General features: G+C 36.5%; 1 long non-coding RNA gene, 1 pseudogene and 1 gene segment (V, D, J or C); all 3 read right to left on the reverse strand.

Moving 5' to 3' along the window:
• LOC129347286 (immunoglobulin heavy constant mu-like) lies at positions 1 to 5,086 on the reverse strand (annotated as a pseudogene).
• Positions 5,087 to 7,350: 2,264 nt separating this feature from the next.
• LOC129347618 (uncharacterized) lies at positions 7,351 to 9,007 on the reverse strand. Its single transcript, XR_008599801.1, has 3 exons — positions 8,792 to 9,007; positions 8,519 to 8,620; positions 7,351 to 8,292 (listed from the first exon to the last, which is right to left on the reverse strand). It is a non-coding gene; the product is annotated as an uncharacterized LOC129347618 (long non-coding RNA).
• A 3,583-nt stretch (positions 9,008 to 12,590) lies between these two features.
• On the reverse strand, positions 12,591 to 16,779 carry LOC111585983 (immunoglobulin heavy constant mu-like). The segment is given in 5 exon segments: positions 12,591 to 13,109; positions 13,212 to 13,532; positions 13,624 to 13,965; positions 15,141 to 15,437; positions 16,713 to 16,779. Coding segments are annotated over 5 exon segments (1,371 nt in total).
• Positions 16,780 to 18,241: the final 1,462 nt, after the last annotated feature.

Here is an 18,241-nt window from a genome sequence, read left to right on the forward strand (position 1 = left end):
GAGTTGCAAAGTTTTTTTTTATTTTGATTTTGAATCTGCATTAAAAAACACACAAACACAACATCATATCACAAACAACAAACAGTAAACAACAAAGAACAGGAGACACTGCGACATGACATAACATCTACTGGGCCTTGCACGTTTCGGGGACGTTCATGTTGAGGTTGACCAGGTTGGTTTTGTCACCTGTTCTGTATCCAATGGACCTGACGATGGTTTTGGTTGTGTTGCCCAGGGATTCGTGGTAAACTACACAGCTATACACCGCATCAGGCTTTGCCCACTGCTCGAGGGTGAAGGGTTAAGTGGCCATAAGCAGAATAGGATCCGTTGCTTTCTACTGAGCTTGTGGTATTGAACTCAAAATCTGAGTTTGCTTCCTCGTCATCAACAAGCCAAGACACAAAAACGTCCTGAGGGTAGAAGTCTTTCACATAGCAAGTCAGGGTCACCTTTTCTTTTCTAGTTTGTTCTACAGGAGGCAGCATAAACACTGAAGGACGCTGAGGTTTTGCTCCTGCAAGCATGAGAGAACAATTAGATCTCATCCACACATTAAGTGGATAAAGTACCAGAGAAAAATGCATTTGATTAGACAGTTACTGAGTAGTTTTCTTACCAATATTCCTCTCATAGAGTTTTGTCAGGGGGTCAAAAAAGTCTTCACTTTCAACAACGCAGTAGCGCTTTTTCCCTTCGGCCCATTCATCATATGTGATTTCAAGTTCAAGGTTGAATGTGCCTTTCTTTCCTTTAGGTGGGACCTTAAATGCACCAGCCATGTCAGTTTTATTCTCATCCTGCCACAATATTTTCTCGACTCTTCCCCTGTTTATCTGGACTTGACATATTATAGTTCCTTTTCTTTTGAGAAACATGTCTTCGACTGTGGGGTGTAAGATATTTACATCCACATCTGCTTCCCTACATCCTTCAGGTCCTGCATGAAGAAATAATGAACAATCATTGAGCAAAAAGACTTGATAAATCATGCAAACAGGAATTAATTCACATGCTAAGAATTTACTCACCCGTTTGTGTATATTTGTAGGTCACAGAAGCATTCTTGAATACTTCAACATTGTTTTCCCCTTTCCCCTTAAACACACATGTGAATGTTGTTCCATCACTCCACTCTGTGGTCTGTACTGAGAGAAAACTTGACGCACTGTACAAGGTGTTACCATTGCTGTCTTTTCTTTCTCCAAAAGGTGCTGTGATCTCGTCTTTTTGGCCAGTGACTTCATTTCCGTTTTTCAACCATTTGATCTCATAACTTTTTGGTGAAAAATCTTTGGCAATGCAGGAGAAGGAAACTTCCTCTCCCTCATCAGAGGAACACACTTTTATAGTTGGCAGCTGATAAACCACCGCTGAAAAACAAACACATACACAAATATATATATATGCAGAAGCAGGGAATAATATATATATGCAGAAGCTGAGGTGAACAAGGAGCTACAATATTCATATAATCTCCATTTACAAGAAACTTACAATAAACATGAGTTCATGTTTGTTCTGCAACTGAACTCTTCTAATTATTACTAAAGTGTGCATCAAGAGTCCAAAGGAAATTTTTATGGTCATAAAATTACATTATAGCAGATCTTTAATGCTCACTTCTGCATATACATTGACTGGCAAGCAAACACAGACTATTAATTCTGTTAATTATCAATGTACAGCGAAAGTGGAGGCAAGCAAAGATCAGGGAGGACTAGAATTAAGCGACAAAAGAGAATCAAACAGCGAAACAAACCACAGCAGTCTTTTCTCAGACAGCTGCAGAGGACACAGTACATTAGTGAGGAATTAATCATGAGCAAGCTTTAACCTTTTCATTCCACCTCACTGTGGCTTTTTCACAAAGCCTAATATGAATTTAGAAATGTTTCAGCTGCTATTTAATTCTGTGAAAGTTGAATTTGCTGCTTGATGTTTGTTTTGGATCAAATTAAAGTATGTTCATGTCAAAAACAGTTAAACAAGTTATTGTAATATGTTCACCTGATTAAAAAAAAAACAGCTGGGGATAAATTTGTATATATTATTATTATTATTATTATTATTATTATTATTAATATTATTATTATTATTATTATTATTATTATTATTAATAATTAATTAATTAATTTAGAAATTTAACTGTATTGAAGTCTGTCCTGAAAAAAATAATAAAACAAGTAATAGTGATTTATTTCTTGTAGACATATTGCAGTTAAATTAGCAGGTGAAGTTTCTACACTTATCAGAAGCAGTGACTACAGGTAGCCACTTAGAATTTATTATCTGGAATACATTTATTTACTCCATATTAAATCTAAAAATTACATTGACTAATGGTTATATGTTTGACATATTAAATCTTGCATTCAGTTATTTTTTAAAATAAATTACACCATTTTGCAAAAAAAAAATAAAAATAAATAAATCTGCAATTTGTGTGATTTTAAAATATGTGAACAACTCTGTGGTGTAAAACCTTTCAGAACTGAAATCAGCTACTAAAAAGTATTAATTTATGACATAGCATGGGGCTTACTTGGCATCCCGATAGGAGCCTCTGCATTCCCAGCAGCATGAGTCACCATGCATTTGACCATTTCACTTTGGTTCCAGTCCTGTCTTCTCACTTGGATTTGACTGACTTCCGAGTACAAGTTGTTTTTCTGCACTGGAGGATACTGGATGAAGTTGGTCAAGGCCGCGTTGTTTTTGGTCCATGAGAAAGTCAGTGAGGAGGGAGTGAAGCCGGTGGCCAGGCAGCCAAGTGTGATCATTTCTGCATCTTCGGCACCACATTGTATCAGAGGAAACACGGTTGGCTTTGTTGAAGTGGCTGAGAAAAGGAACACAAGCATAAAATGACAGTATTAAAATAGAATGAAAATCATGCAACACACTTTTTCCCCAATAATTAGTTAAACAGAAACCACTTTAAGAGATTCAAGTGTAACAAAGCCCAACATGACAGACATCACTTTTAAAAATTTGAATTCACAAACACATCTTTTCATCAGCCTCCTTCAATAATGTTATTTGTTCAAGTATTTTAGTTATTCTATATACAAACCAGAAGATACTTCACTAAATGCACAATTTACAGAACAACCGTTTGTTTGAAACTGGATGAAGAAAAAATCCAAGAACAAAGCCCAACACGACAGACATCACCTTTAAAAAGTTGATTCACAAACACGTCTTTACATCAGCCTCCTTCAATAATATTATTTGGTCAAGTATTTTAGTTACTCTATATACAAACTATTTAAATACTTTACTAAAAGCAGAATTCACACAACCATTTGTTGAAACTGTACAAAGAAAAATGTAAAGTCCACACTGACAAAATTTAGGACATTTTTTTTTACAAATACTCACTTTCATTCAATATCAATGGGTATATATGAGAATTAATGTTTTTCTTACCTGATTAAAATAGAATTAAAAGAATGTAACACACATTTTCTCAAAGAATTAGTTCAAGAGAAACCACTTAAAGAGAATCAAGTGTAACAAAACCCAACATGAGACATCAATTTTAAACAGTTAATTTCACAAACACATCTTTACATCAGCCTCCTTCAATAATATTATTTGTTCTAGTATTTTAGTTATTCTACACTCACATTAGTAGAACATTTTAATAAACGCACAATTCACACAACAACCATTTGTTTAAAACTGGATGAAGAAAAATGTAAAGTCCACATTAACAGAATTGAGGACATTTTCTTACAAAAAATATTAATTTCTATTCAATTTTATCAGTTATTTATGAGAATGAATGTTTTTCTTACCTGATGTTACAGTTACAGTTGTACCTTTTCCCCAGTAGTCAAAAGCACCGTAGCACAGTGATCAATCTACTTAGATGTTAGTATAAAAACCCTGATCTACTGCTGTCTACTAGCTAACATGAAAAGTCTCCTTTAACATTTAAATAATCCTTCTGTGTTCTAAAAACCTCTTCAGTGACCCACAACATGCCTCAGTATGAGAATATTACATTTTAGAATAAAGATATTGACTTTTGAAACCAATCTGACATTAAAGATGACCTTCTAAAATCTAAAATATACCATAAAGTGGATTTAAAAGGTATAATTCTTACCTGATGACACCGTTACCATAGTTCCTTTTCCCCAGTAGTCGAAAGCCCAGTTATCACAGTTAAACGAGTCTATTCACACTTGTCACAAAAACCCAACACTGACACATCCTGATCCTTTTTTTTGGTTTGGAAGAATTTAAATCAATCTAAAATAAAAACCTATTTCTGGAGTTATCTTTCAACAGAATTAAACAGTCAGAAGGTTGGAATTTTTACTGAATTTGACGTCGTTACCAAATACTGTTGACTGTTTTAACACTGCCAAATGGTTATGACCACATTAAAAATGACAATTATGTAATTTAGTGGTGTAATTGCAAATTTCTTCCTCTGTTTAGATGGAATAAAAGTTCATACCTGAGGTGACGGTGACTGTTGTTCCTTTTCCCCAGTAGTCAAAAGCGTAGTCACAGTGCTAGAAATTATTACCCACCACATACAAAAACCTGCTCCCACATTCAGACACTGTCCATGATTGGTTATTTCATCATAATCTATCCTCTGCTATATTTTTCTCGGCTTTTGCAAAATCAGAAACTCAGAAAATTGAACTAAAGATGATTTTCATCATCAGACTTTAAACTGGGACTGCAGATTATAATACATTTGACATTCCAGAAATTAAAGGACTGCACGGTTTCATATTTATGTGTCTTTAAAATATGAAAAAAATCAGAATATACACATGTAGAGTGGAAAAATTAGATGGACTTACCTGATGTAACTGTAACCGTTGTTCCTTTTCCCCAGTAGTCAAAAGCATCGTCACAGTGTAATAAGTCAGTACATTCAACATACAAAAACCTTAAAGATGCCTCCGATTCACTGACATCTAAATACGCCACCTTAAAAACGTCAATTAATACATTTTCAATTAGAGGAGTGAAGACAAAGAGCTTGTTTTACCTGATGTGACAGTCACCATCGTTCCTTTTCCCCAGTAGTCAAAAGCAGCGTCACAGTGCAACATATCAACACATCCAACATACAAAAACCTTAAAGATGCCTAAATATGTTGCATAAAGCAAAGTAAATCATATATTTCCAACATAAGGGAGAAAAAGCTTTGTTTTTACCTGATGTGACAGTAACCGTTGTTCCTTTCCCCCAGTAGTCAAAGTAGTAGTCACAGTGACAGATTTCAATAGGACTTCAGTACAAAAAGTGTCAGAATATCTTGTCATCCTAATAATCATCCTATTTAATCAATAAACACTTGAATATAACTAAAATATACCCAGATGTTTGTTTTTGCTGCAGATTTCACCCAAGTTTGTGTAGAGAATGAAATATATTTCATGATAAATCAGAAAAGTGTTGAATTTTCTTCACTGTAGATATTTTAAAATCTCACTTACCAGAAGTTACTGTGACTTGTGTTCCTTTCCCCCAGTAGTCAAAGTAACCGTCACAGTGAGAAATTACAAGCTGACTCTAATACAAATACTTAAACTGCTTAAACCAAGAGACGCATACAGGTTTCACTGACGAAGGAATTCCCATTACGCCATGTAATATCAATTTCCCTGGAGAAATTCTTTTCCTGTGGTTATATTAAACTAAACTGGTGCCAACAGTTGGTGAACACTTCCTCTTTATCAGCTCCAGTTCCTGCTGCATGAAGCTCACACAACCAGATAGACGAGATTCAGCTGATACTGTGCTGCACGGCTGCTTTAAGGAGGAAAAGTAAAGATTTAGTGGGATTTAGGTTTGCTTCTCATCCACTTTTAGCTGTGCCTGTTGGCCAGTTTGACCCTTTGAGTGCAAAAGAGGCCTGAACCAGAAGTCAAATAATTCACTTTGAAAAGCTCTAACAGCAGCAAAAAGCCCAGAAAAACTGACCCCCGGTCTTTTTCTTTCATCTACTCTTCTTTCTTTCATCATCTCTTTCCTCTGTCGTATCTGCAGAGTGTTAATCTCAACTTAAACTTCAACTTTCATTAGTTGTAAGAAATGCAAAGCTCATTGTGAGGAAACACAAAAGTACCAGGAGACAGAGAAAATCCAGAAATGTCTGCAGAGCAAAGACCTTAAAAAACAAAAAACACATCCAAAGGATTGTTTACTACACTATAGTAGTCATTTCAATGCCAAGAGACTATTTGACTGTTGTATTCAATACACTTCTCAAAAAGTAATGACCAAATTGCAGAAATTGACGTGTTAGGCCTACTAAATGATTAATCAATTAATCTAATGAAACAACAGGTTTGAACTGCAGACTAGATGTGCAAATACACTGCTGATGAAGACACGGTTAGGGTTGTCAAGGTTAACCGGTTTTACAATAACCACGATTATAAATAGATATTCGTCACATTTTTCACAACCACGATTATCCGTAGAAAAGCCTCGCGAGAGGTGCAATGCAAGAAGCGTGAGCTGCGCTGAGTGGAGAGTGGAGAGAGAGTGGCTCCTTGGCCTGTGCGCGCGCTCCTGTCTAATCGGCATCACTGAATTCACTCACCGCTAAATTGAGGATGGCTGACGGGGGTGCTCCTCCGGACTTGCATCCTCCCAAAAAGCGACTCAAATCAGCAGTATGGGATCACTTTGGGTATCCAAAAGATGCTAAAGGTGAGGTTTTCGTGGATGGGCACCCCACGTGCAAAGCCTGTCGTCGCAAAGTTGCAGCAAAAGGCGCGAATACAACCAACATGATACAGCATCTTCGTGACAATCATCCATCGCTGTATGTCCAAGTCAAGGTAAAATCATCATTTCCCAATAAAAAAGTAAAGCAAACACCGCGTTAGTGCCAAGCAGTGCAGCGCTTCTAACAACTTTTTCCACAAGTTTCAAAAATAGGGGGGGCAATGACGTAGGCCTAATGCACGTGTGTAGGCAACACTACAGCAGTGATCCCCAACCACCGGTCTGCGGCCCGTACCGGGTCGCACTGAAAGAAAAAATAATTTCTGGGTTTCCGGCCCGCCGAAGTGTCCCTAATATTGTGGCCGCTGTGCGCAATGAGGTTGCCAAGATGGGACTGTCCGCCGCACGCGCGGTAACTGTCGGTTCCGAAGTCAGCGGTCCGGCTGCCGGGCCGCCCCGAGGACCCCCCGCGCCCCGAGTTTCCTCCCGGAGCCAAAACAACCGGCGGGTCGGGAGCTCCGGTTACCTCCTGCGCTCCCGTTCCCCGCCCGTCGCAGCCGGGCTGCTTTCCTGCGTCCGCAGGCGAGGGGAAGGCGGCGGGCCGTGGCGGGTGGGGAATGGGAGCGCAGGAGGGAACCGGAGCTCCCGACCCGCCGGTTGTTTTGGCTCCGGAAGCCCGTGCCCTCCTCCGAAGATGCTGTCGGCCCGGTCCCCTCAGCAGGGAGTGTGGTCCGGGAAGCCCCGCTGCCCGCTGACAGTGGTAGTGGAGGAGACAGTAACCTCCAGGACAGGGAGGCTGTCTGTCTGCCTGGACCTCCTGTCAGACTCTAGAGTTTTCCCTGGGAAATGATCCGGGTGTTTTGATTAATTGTTGTAAAATTAGTGGTGAATTGTTTATATAAACGTTTTAGTAAAAATAAATAAGACTCCCATTTATCCTTTTTTCTGTAGTTATATTGTCTAAAATTGTGGAGGATATTTAAAGCTTAAAATGAAGTGTTTTTAGAATCTTTAAATGTATTCTTTTTATGTCTTTTTGTTTTGTTTGATTTACAAAGTAAACACTACGTTATCAACCATACATTAAATTGCAACATTCCATAATACATAAAAGTCTCAAAGAGGCACTTCACGAGAACTTACTAGAATTTACTCACTTTTGTTTTAATGATGGCAGCTAAAAAAGCCTTTAAGTTCCTCAAGTTAATGACTGTTTTGTAATGCAATTTGCACTTTTATTTACTACAAAGACGTGTTGGAACAATTTATTTTATTTTATAAGAACAGTAAATGTTTAAAAGTTTAAGTATTATTAAAGAGTTTATTTAAATACAAACACTGGGTTTTTTTCTTTCATAATGTCGATAATCGTGAATAATCGTAAAATCGCAATATTTCCTTCCACAATAATCGTGGCTCAAAAAATTGAAATCGTGACAACCCTAGACACGGTATTGGGGAGGTTCTTGTGAAGACACCATGCTTCAATCTGTAATGCTTTAATAGCTGGCCACGTTTTAAAGAGACAAAAGCGCAAAACCTACATGTCCAGTGCATGCCTCCTCCAGTAGACACTTGAAAAAAAACACAGGAGAACAAAATATTAGACTAAAAGAGACATTGCCCACCTATGAATGACTAATGTTGAAATATTTGAGATTAGCAACCTGTCTTTTGAGATGCTACTAATTATTCATCATTTTTATATTTTGAATGATCAAATTTGAAATATAGCACAATAACATTTTGAATAATTTCAGAGAAGACATGAACAGAATTCTTGAATAAAGAACAACAAACCTGATTTGATTCTCAGTGGAAGACAGTTGGCCACAATCCAAGACTTTCTTTTTGAGGATTGTCCTTTCTTTACTTGTAAACTTGAGCTTGTACAGTCTGGATCTGTTTTGGAAACAGCAAACAGTTGTCTATAAAACAATTCCAAAAAACTTTTTAGTCACATTTATCTTATTTTTTTTTAACCAAACTTTTTAATACAATAATTTCGCAATGGTGGATCAAATTAAGACACAAAAATCAACATGAAATAAAACTTTCTAAGAAAGACAATACCGCCTCTGAAAGATTTTTGGTCAAGTCTACTGAGAGAGCTTCTTATCAATGACGCAGCAATGAGGAGGAGGTGTACAGACACGAAAACTGCGGTTGCTGAGCTGGTCTGGCTGGGTAAGATGATTATCTGGTACCCTGGTGGCCAACAAAGTCTTGGTGACCGAGGGTACATCTTTTCAAACTGCCACCAACTTCACTGCCAGACACCACCTAAGATAGTCTATATGGAGAAAAGAATAAACACAAAAAAATGATTAAGTGTTATTTTAACAGTCATGTGTTACCTTATTCTCATGTCTTTCATATCTAAACAAGATATGATGAACTGATTAATATTGCAGACCTGACAACATTTGACAGTGTTTCGAGTAACACCTCTTTACTATTAATAATAATGGTAATAATAATAATTTTATTCTTTACAGCACCACTCTTATGGCATCAGGTGGGAGGTTTACTAGTGTTTAGTTATCTGTTATACTAATACTGACAGTATTAATACTTTATTATCATGATAGCAAGACTCACAATGTGAGAATTTAGGTTGGTTTAAATATGATGCAAAATTCATAATTCACAATTACATATCATTTCATTGTTTAAGACATAAAAAACGTTAAAAAGCTAAAAGCAAATTCATTTTGGACATCGATTACATATGCTCCTTTCTACAAAGCTTGCATATAACAGCTTTAATTTGGTGAGTCACATCATGTACAGTGTGCAGTTTAGGATTTTCCCTGCTGACGTCTGACGTTACGGTGAGCGTATTGCGTCACTTCCTGTTGTAGCGCTGTGTTGTGTTCTGTGACTGTTGTAGCTTATCCACTCCATCTAATTTGATATTCATTAAATCTGTGTGTAGCGGTAATATTTGAATCGTAACATACACTCGTTTTCTTCACGCACCCTCTCAGTACTTAATTCTAAGTTAATCTGTTATCTCTGTCCGCTAGCCTAGCACTTAGCAGTTAGCATGGCTTCTCCCTCTTCCTCTCCTTCTCTTTCCTGCTCAGTGTGTCACATGTTTAGTTACTCCTCTGCCTCCTTTAGTGATAACGATACCTGTAATAAATGCAGTCTGTTTGTAGCTTTGGAGGCGAGGCTCTCTGAATTGGAAGCGCGGCTCCGCACCATGGAAAACACCCCGCTAGCTGTTAGCCAGGCTCCCTTAGCCGGTGCGGACCGCAATAATATAGCTGCTAGTGTAGCTTCTGCTAGCCGTCCCCTAGCAGCTCCCGAGCAGCCGGGAAGTCAGGGTAGCTGGGTGACAGTTCGTAGGAAACGTAGTCCTAAACTCAAGCCCGCTGTCCCGGCACACCACAAACCGCTTCACGTTTCTAATCGTTTTTCCCCACTCAATGACACACCCGCTGAGAAACCAACTCTGATCATTGGCAGCTCCGTAGTCAGAAACGTGAAGCTAGCGACACCAGCGACCGTAGTAAAATGCCTCCCAGGAGCCAGAGCGGGCGACATAGAAGCAAATTTGAAACTGCTAGCTAAAGATAATCGTAAATACAGTAAGATTGTTATTCATGTCGGCGGTAATGACACCCGGTTACGCCAATCGGAGGTCACCAAAGTTAGTGTGGCATCGGTGTGTAACTTTGCCAAAACCATGTCGGACTCCGTAGTTTTCTCTGGACCCCTGCCTGATCTGACAAGCGATGATATGTTTAGCCGTATGGCATCGTTTCGCCGCTGGTCGTCTACGTGGTGTACTGCAAACGACGTTGGCTTTATAGACAATTGGAGCTCTTTCTGGGGAAAACCTGGTCTGATTAGGAGAGACGGCATCCATCCCACTTTGGCTGGTGCAGCTCTCATTTCTAGAAACATGGCTGATTTTATTAGAACTCCTAAAGCATGACAACCCAGAGTTCAGACCAGGATGCAGAGTTGTAGTCTTCCACACCTCTCTGCAGTTTCCTCTCATTGTGTGATGCATTGCATGAACATATGTGTTTTTTAAATAACTGTACATTTAACATGACTAACTGACATTTCTAGAAATTAGATGATTTTAGAATTAGAATAAAATGACATAAAAGATTGTGGTCACATGCGATTGGTGTAGAGAATATTTTAATTGTTGCTTAGATTGGTTAAACTATTTGTAATTGCAGTAAGATGTTGTCAAAAACGATCATTTCACTGGTGTTACCATGTTTTTCACAGTAAAATAAATAAATCCATTTTTAAAAAATGCATTTAAAAAATCTAATTTTATGGAAAATAACTCAGCATTTCAGTTTTTTGTGTTTTTTTTTTTTGTTGTTTAAAAGTCAGAGATTATCTGTAATTTGAGAACCCAACAATTATTTCAAGCAATATGCTAACATTTATCTATCTATCTTTTATTAATGACTATGTATTCATACGCTATTTGTTCTGCTTTCTTAAAATACTGTACACATTTGCATAAAATGACAATTATCTCTAATTAAATGTGTATTTCCGTCTATAAAAGTTTATTTCAAAAATATAAATTTAAGGGTCTTTTCTTCATATTTTTCAAAATTCTGAAGAAAATTCTATACACTTTTTCCTCTGTTTTTCTACAGAAAATTGACTATAATATTTCTACTGTATTTTTTCACGTTTCTTTAATTGAACACACAAACTTACATAAAATGACATCGATTATCTATCATTACACATGTAGCTCTTTCTATAAAGGTTCATGAACATGATTTTTATTATTTGTGAATAATTGGTTGATACTGCAAATTGTCAGTGAAGTGTCTTAATTCAGGTGAAATCTGTAAAATTAAACTGTCACTGTAGAATGTTATGTCTATCAGGTTATTAAAGGTGTTTGAGCATAATATACATTTTTTAAAATCTGCAAAAATAACCGTGTTTCTCTGCAAAGCATCCAATGAAAATGTAAATAAATGTATTGTGTTTGCACTATATTTAAATTAGGACAATTTTCTGTAATTTTAAAGGTTTTTTTTTTTTTTTTTTTTTTTAAATCTTTAAAAAAAAGTCATCTGCTCTGTTGACTCCTTCTGGATGAGTTAAAACCAGATCTGTACACAACATATATAAATGGATCATTACCTTGATAGCAGTGGCTCCAATGGTGAAGAGCAGAGTGATGAGGAAGAGGAGGATGAAGGTGAGAGCTGTCTTGGCCATGGTGTCTTCTTCTGCCTCCATGGCTGCGTTCCATTCATTGTTAACTTCAAACATGAGCTCTGGATGTGGTGCACAGTAATTATCCGGTTAATACTTGCAGCAATCCACATCCAACACAACACACTGTCAAGTTAAATCATAAATGTTATAATCTCTGAGGTGAGAATGAATTTTATCCATCAAGTAGCTTGTCAGAAGATATTCACAAAAATGTGGCTCGATTGTTTTGCATGTCATTAAAAAAAAAAAGTCCTCCAGCGACCCTGACTTGCTCTTGATGGACCCCATCATTAGTGTTGTGTCAACAACTTGGCTTGTGAATTACTGCATTCATTGTTTGACCACAGAACAATCATCTGTGCAAGACCCAGTGGAAGAAATAGTCGCACAAAGACAAGTCACAGAAGCAGTGTTAATGCGCTCTCTGCAAATAAATTAAACAACTTATTTCATTCAACTGCTGCCTGAAGTTAGCACGGTGGTGCAACTCTACAGAATATGATGGTGAAAGTGTATAGAGCTGGAAAATGCTGATATCTACTCCTAAGTTGTGTTGCATTAGAACGGCACTGTGACTGTACACTCACAACAGACATGTAGCTGTCAACAGACATCAAATAAAGACATGAATTACATGTGACAAACAACAACAGAGTTGCAAAGTTTTTTTTTATTTTGATTTTGAATCTGCATTAAAAAACACACAAACACAACATCATATCACAAACAACAAACAGTAAACAACAAAGAACAGGAGACACTGCGACATGACATAACATCTACTGGGCCTTGCACGTTTCGGGGACGTTCATGTTGAGGTTGACCAGGTTGGTTTTGTCACCTGTTCTGTATCCAATGGACCTGACGATGGTTTTGGTTGTGTTGCCCAGGGATTCGTGGTAAACTACACAGCTATACACCGCATCAGGCTTTGCCCACTGCTCGAGGGTGAAGGTTAAGTGGCCATAAGCAGAATAGGATCCGTTGCTTTCTACTGAGCTTGTGGTATTGAACTCAAAATCTGAGTTTGCTTCCTCGTCATCAACAAGCCAAGACACAAAAACGTCCTGAGGGTAGAAGTCTTTCACATAGCAAGTCAGGGTCACCTTTTCTTTTCTAGTTTGTTCTACAGGAGGCAGCATAAACACTGAAGGACGCTGAGGTTTTGCTCCTGCAAGCATGAGAGAACAATTAGATCTCATCCACACATTAAGTGGATAAAGTACCAGAGAAAAATGCATTTGATTAGACAGTTACTGAGTAGTTTTCTTACCAATATTCCTCTCATAGAGTTTTGTCAGGGGGTCAAAAAAGTCTTCACTTTCAACAACGCAGTAGCGCTTTTTCCCTTCGGCCCATTCATCATATGTGATTTCAAGTTCAAGGTTGAATGTGCCTTTCTTTCCTTTAGGTGGGACCTTAAATGCACCAGCCATGTCAGTTTTATTCTCATCCTGCCACAATATTTTCTCGACTCTTCCCCTGTTTATCTGGACTTGACATATTATAGTTCCTTTTCTTTTGAGAAACATGTCTTCGACTGTGGGGTGTAAGATATTTACATCCACATCTGCTTCCCTACATCCTTCAGGTCCTGCATGAAGAAATAATGAACAATCATTGAGCAAAAAGACTTGATAAATCATGCAAACAGGAATTAATTCACATGCTAAGAATTTACTCACCCGTTTGTGTATATTTGTAGGTCACAGAAGCATTCTTGAATACTTCAACATTGTTTTCCCCTTTCCCCTTAAACACACATGTGAATGTTGTTCCATCACTCCACTCTGTGGTCTGTACTGAGAGAAAACTTGACGCACTGTACAAGGTGTTACCATTGCTGTCTTTTCTTTCTCCAAAAGGTGCTGTGATCTCGTCTTTTTGGCCAGTGACTTCATTTCCGTTTTTCAACCATTTGATCTCATAACTTTTTGGTGAAAAATCTTTGGCAATGCAGGAGAAGGAAACTTCCTCTCCCTCATCAGAGGAACACACTTTTATAGTTGGCAGCTGATAAACCACCGCTGAAAAACAAACACATACACAAATATATATATATGCAGAAGCAGGGAATAATATATATATGCAGAAGCTGAGGTGAACAAGGAGCTACAATATTCATATAATCTCCATTTACAAGAAACTTACAATAAACATGAGTTCATGTTTGTTCTGCAACTGAACTCTTCTAATTATTACTAAAGTGTGCATCAAGAGTCCAAAGGAAATTTTTATGGTCATAAAATTACATTATAGCAGATCTTTAATGCTCACTTCTGCATATACATTGACTGGCAAGCAAACACAGACTATTAATTCTGTTAATTATCAATGTACAGCGAAAGTGGAGGCAAGCAAAGATCAGGGAGGACTAGAATTAAGCGACAAAAGAGAATCAAACAGCGAAACAAACCACAGCAGTCTTTTCTCAGACAGCTGCAGAGGACACAGTACATTAGTGAGGAATTAATCATGAGCAAGCTTTAACCTTTTCATTCCACCTCACTGTGGCTTTTTCACAAAGCCTAATATGAATTTAGAAATGTTTCAGCTGCTATTTAATTCTGTGAAAGTTGAATTTGCTGCTTGATGTTTGTTTTGGATCAAATTAAAGTATGTTCATGTCAAAAACAGTTAAACAAGTTATTGTAATATGTTCACCTGATTAAAAAAAAAACAGCTGGGGATAAATTTGTATATATTATTATTATTATTATTATTATTATTATTATTAATATTATTATTATTATTATTATTATTATTATTATTATTAATAATTAATTAATTAATTTAGAAATTTAACTGTATTGAAGTCTGTCCTGAAAAAAATAATAAAACAAGTAATAGTGATTTATTTCTTGTAGACATATTGCAGTTAAATTAGCAGGTGAAGTTTCTACACTTATCAGAAGCAGTGACTACAGGTAGCCACTTAGAATTTATTATCTGGAATACATTTATTTACTCCATATTAAATCTAAAAATTACATTGACTAATGGTTATATGTTTGACATATTAAATCTTGCATTCAGTTATTTTTTAAAATAAATTACACCATTTTGCAAAAAAAAAATAAAAATAAATAAATCTGCAATTTGTGTGATTTTAAAATATGTGAACAACTCTGTGGTGTAAAACCTTTCAGAACTGAAATCAGCTACTAAAAAGTATTAATTTATGACATAGCATGGGGCTTACTTGGCATCCCGATAGGAGCCTCTGCATTCCCAGCAGCATGAGTCACCATGCATTTGACCATTTCACTTTGGTTCCAGTCCTGTCTTCTCACTTGGATTTGACTGACTTCCGAGTACAAGTTGTTTTTCTGCACTGGAGGATACTGGATGAAGTTGGTCAAGGCCGCGTTGTTTTTGGTCCATGAGAAAGTCAGTGAGGAGGGAGTGAAGCCGGTGGCCAGGCAGCCAAGTGTGATCATTTCTGCATCTTCGGCACCACATTGTATCAGAGGAAACACGGTTGGCTTTGTTGAAGTGGCTGAGAAAAGGAACACAAGCATAAAATGACAGTATTAAAATAGAATGAAAATCATGCAACACACTTTTTCCCCAATAATTAGTTAAACAGAAACCACTTTAAGAGATTCAAGTGTAACAAAGCCCAACATGACAGACATCACTTTTAAAAATTTGAATTCACAAACACATCTTTTCATCAGCCTCCTTCAATAATGTTATTTGTTCAAGTATTTTAGTTATTCTATATACAAACCAGAAGATACTTCACTAAATGCACAATTTACAGAACAACCGTTTGTTTGAAACTGGATGAAGAAAAAATCCAAGAACAAAGCCCAACACGACAGACATCACCTTTAAAAAGTTGATTCACAAACACGTCTTTACATCAGCCTCCTTCAATAATATTATTTGGTCAAGTATTTTAGTTACTCTATATACAAACTATTTAAATACTTTACTAAAAGCAGAATTCACACAACCATTTGTTGAAACTGTACAAAGAAAAATGTAAAGTCCACACTGACAAAATTTAGGACATTTTTTTTTACAAATACTCACTTTCATTCAATATCAATGGGTATATATGAGAATTAATGTTTTTCTTACCTGATTAAAATAGAATTAAAAGAATGTAACACACATTTTCTCAAAGAATTAGTTCAAGAGAAACCACTTAAAGAGAATCAAGTGTAACAAAACCCAACATGAGACATCAATTTTAAACAGTTAATTTCACAAACACATCTTTACATCAGCCTCCTTCAATAATATTATTTGTTCTAGTATTTTAGTTATTCTACACTCACATTAGTAGAACATTTTAATAAACGCACAATTCACACAACAACCATTTGTTTAAAACTGGATGAAGAAAAATGTAAAGTCCACATTAACAGAATTGAGGACATTTTCTTACAAAAAATATTAATTTCTATTCAATTTTATCAGTTATTTATGAGAATGAATGTTTTTCTTACCTGATGTTACAGTTACAGTTGTACCTTTTCCCCAGTAGTCAAAAACACCGTAGCACAGTGATCAATCTACTTAGATGTTAGTATAAAAACCCTGATCTACTGCTGTCTACTAGCTAACATGAAAAGTCTCCTTTAACATTTAAATAATCCTTCTGTGTTCTAAAAACCTCTTCAGTGACCCACAACATGCCTCAGTATGAGAATATTACATTTTAGAATAAAGATATTGACTTTTGAAACCAATCTGACATTAAAGATGACCTTCTAAAATCTAAAATATACCATAAAGTGGATTTAAAAGGTATAATTCTTACCTGATGACACCGTTACCATAGTTCCTTTTCCCCAGTAGTCGAAAGCCCAGTTATCACAGTTAAACGAGTCTATTCACACTTGTCACAAAAACCCAACACTGACACATCCTGATCCTTTTTTTTGGTTTGGAAGAATTTAAATCAATCTAAAATAAAAACCTATTTCTGGAGTTATCTTTCAACAGAATTAAACAGTCAGAAGGTTGGAATTTTTACTGAATTTGACGTCGTTACCAAATACTGTTGACTGTTTTAACACTGCCAAATGGTTATGACCACATTAAAAATGACAATTATGTAATTTAGTGGTGTAATTGCAAATTTCTTCCTCTGTTTAGATGGAATAAAAGTTCATACCTGAGGTGACGGTGACTGTTGTTCCTTTTCCCCAGTAGTCAAAAGCGTAGTCACAGTGCTAGAAATTATTACCCACCACATACAAAAACCTGCTCCCACATTCAGACACTGTCCATGATTGGTTATTTCATCATAATCTATCCTCTGCTATATTTTTCTCGGCTTTTGCAAAATCAGAAACTCAGAAAATTGAACTAAAGATGATTTTCATCATCAGACTTTAAACTGGGACTGCAGATTATAATACATTTGACATTCCAGAAATTAAAGGACTGCACGGTTTCATATTTATGTGTCTTTAAAATATGAAAAAAATCAGAATATACACATGTAGAGTGGAAAAATTAGATGGACTTACCTGATGTAACTGTAACCGTTGTTCCTTTTCCCCAGTAGTCAAAAGCATCGTCACAGTGTAATAAGTCAGTACATTCAACATACAAAAACCTTAAAGATGCCTCCGATTCACTGACATCTAAATACGCCACCTTAAAAACGTCAATTAATACATTTTCAATTAGAGGAGTGAAGACAAAGAGCTTGTTTTACCTGATGTGACAGTCACCATCGTTCCTTTTCCCCAGTAGTCAAAAGCAGCGTCACAGTGCAACATATCAACACATCCAACATACAAAAACCTTAAAGATGCCTAAATATGTTGCATAAAGCAAAGTAAATCATATATTTCCAACATAAGGGAGAAAAAGCTTTGTTTTTACCTGATGTGACAGTAACCGTTGTTCCTTTCCCCCAGTAGTCAAAGTAGTAGTCACAGTGACAGATTTCAATAGGACTTCAGTACAAAAAGTGTCAGAATATCTTGTCATCCTAATAATCATCCTATTTAATCAATAAACACTTGAATATAACTAAAATATACCCAGATGTTTGTTTTTGCTGCAGATTTCACCCAAGTTTGTGTAGAGAATGAAATATATTTCATGATAAATCAGAAAAGTGTTGAATTTTCTTCACTGTAGATATTTTAAAATCTCACTTACCAGAAGTTACTGTGACTTGTGTTCCTTTCCCCCAGTAGTCAAAGTAACCGTCACAGTGAGAAATTACAAGCTGACTCTAATACAAATACTTAAACTGCTTAAACCAAGAGACGCATACAGGTTTCACTGACGAAGGAATTCCCATTACGCCATGTAATATCAATTTCCCTG

The sequence above is a fragment of the Amphiprion ocellaris genome, chromosome 19, assembly GCF_022539595.1.
Source record: "Amphiprion ocellaris isolate individual 3 ecotype Okinawa chromosome 19, ASM2253959v1, whole genome shotgun sequence".
NCBI lineage: Eukaryota > Metazoa > Chordata > Actinopteri > Pomacentridae > Amphiprion > Amphiprion ocellaris.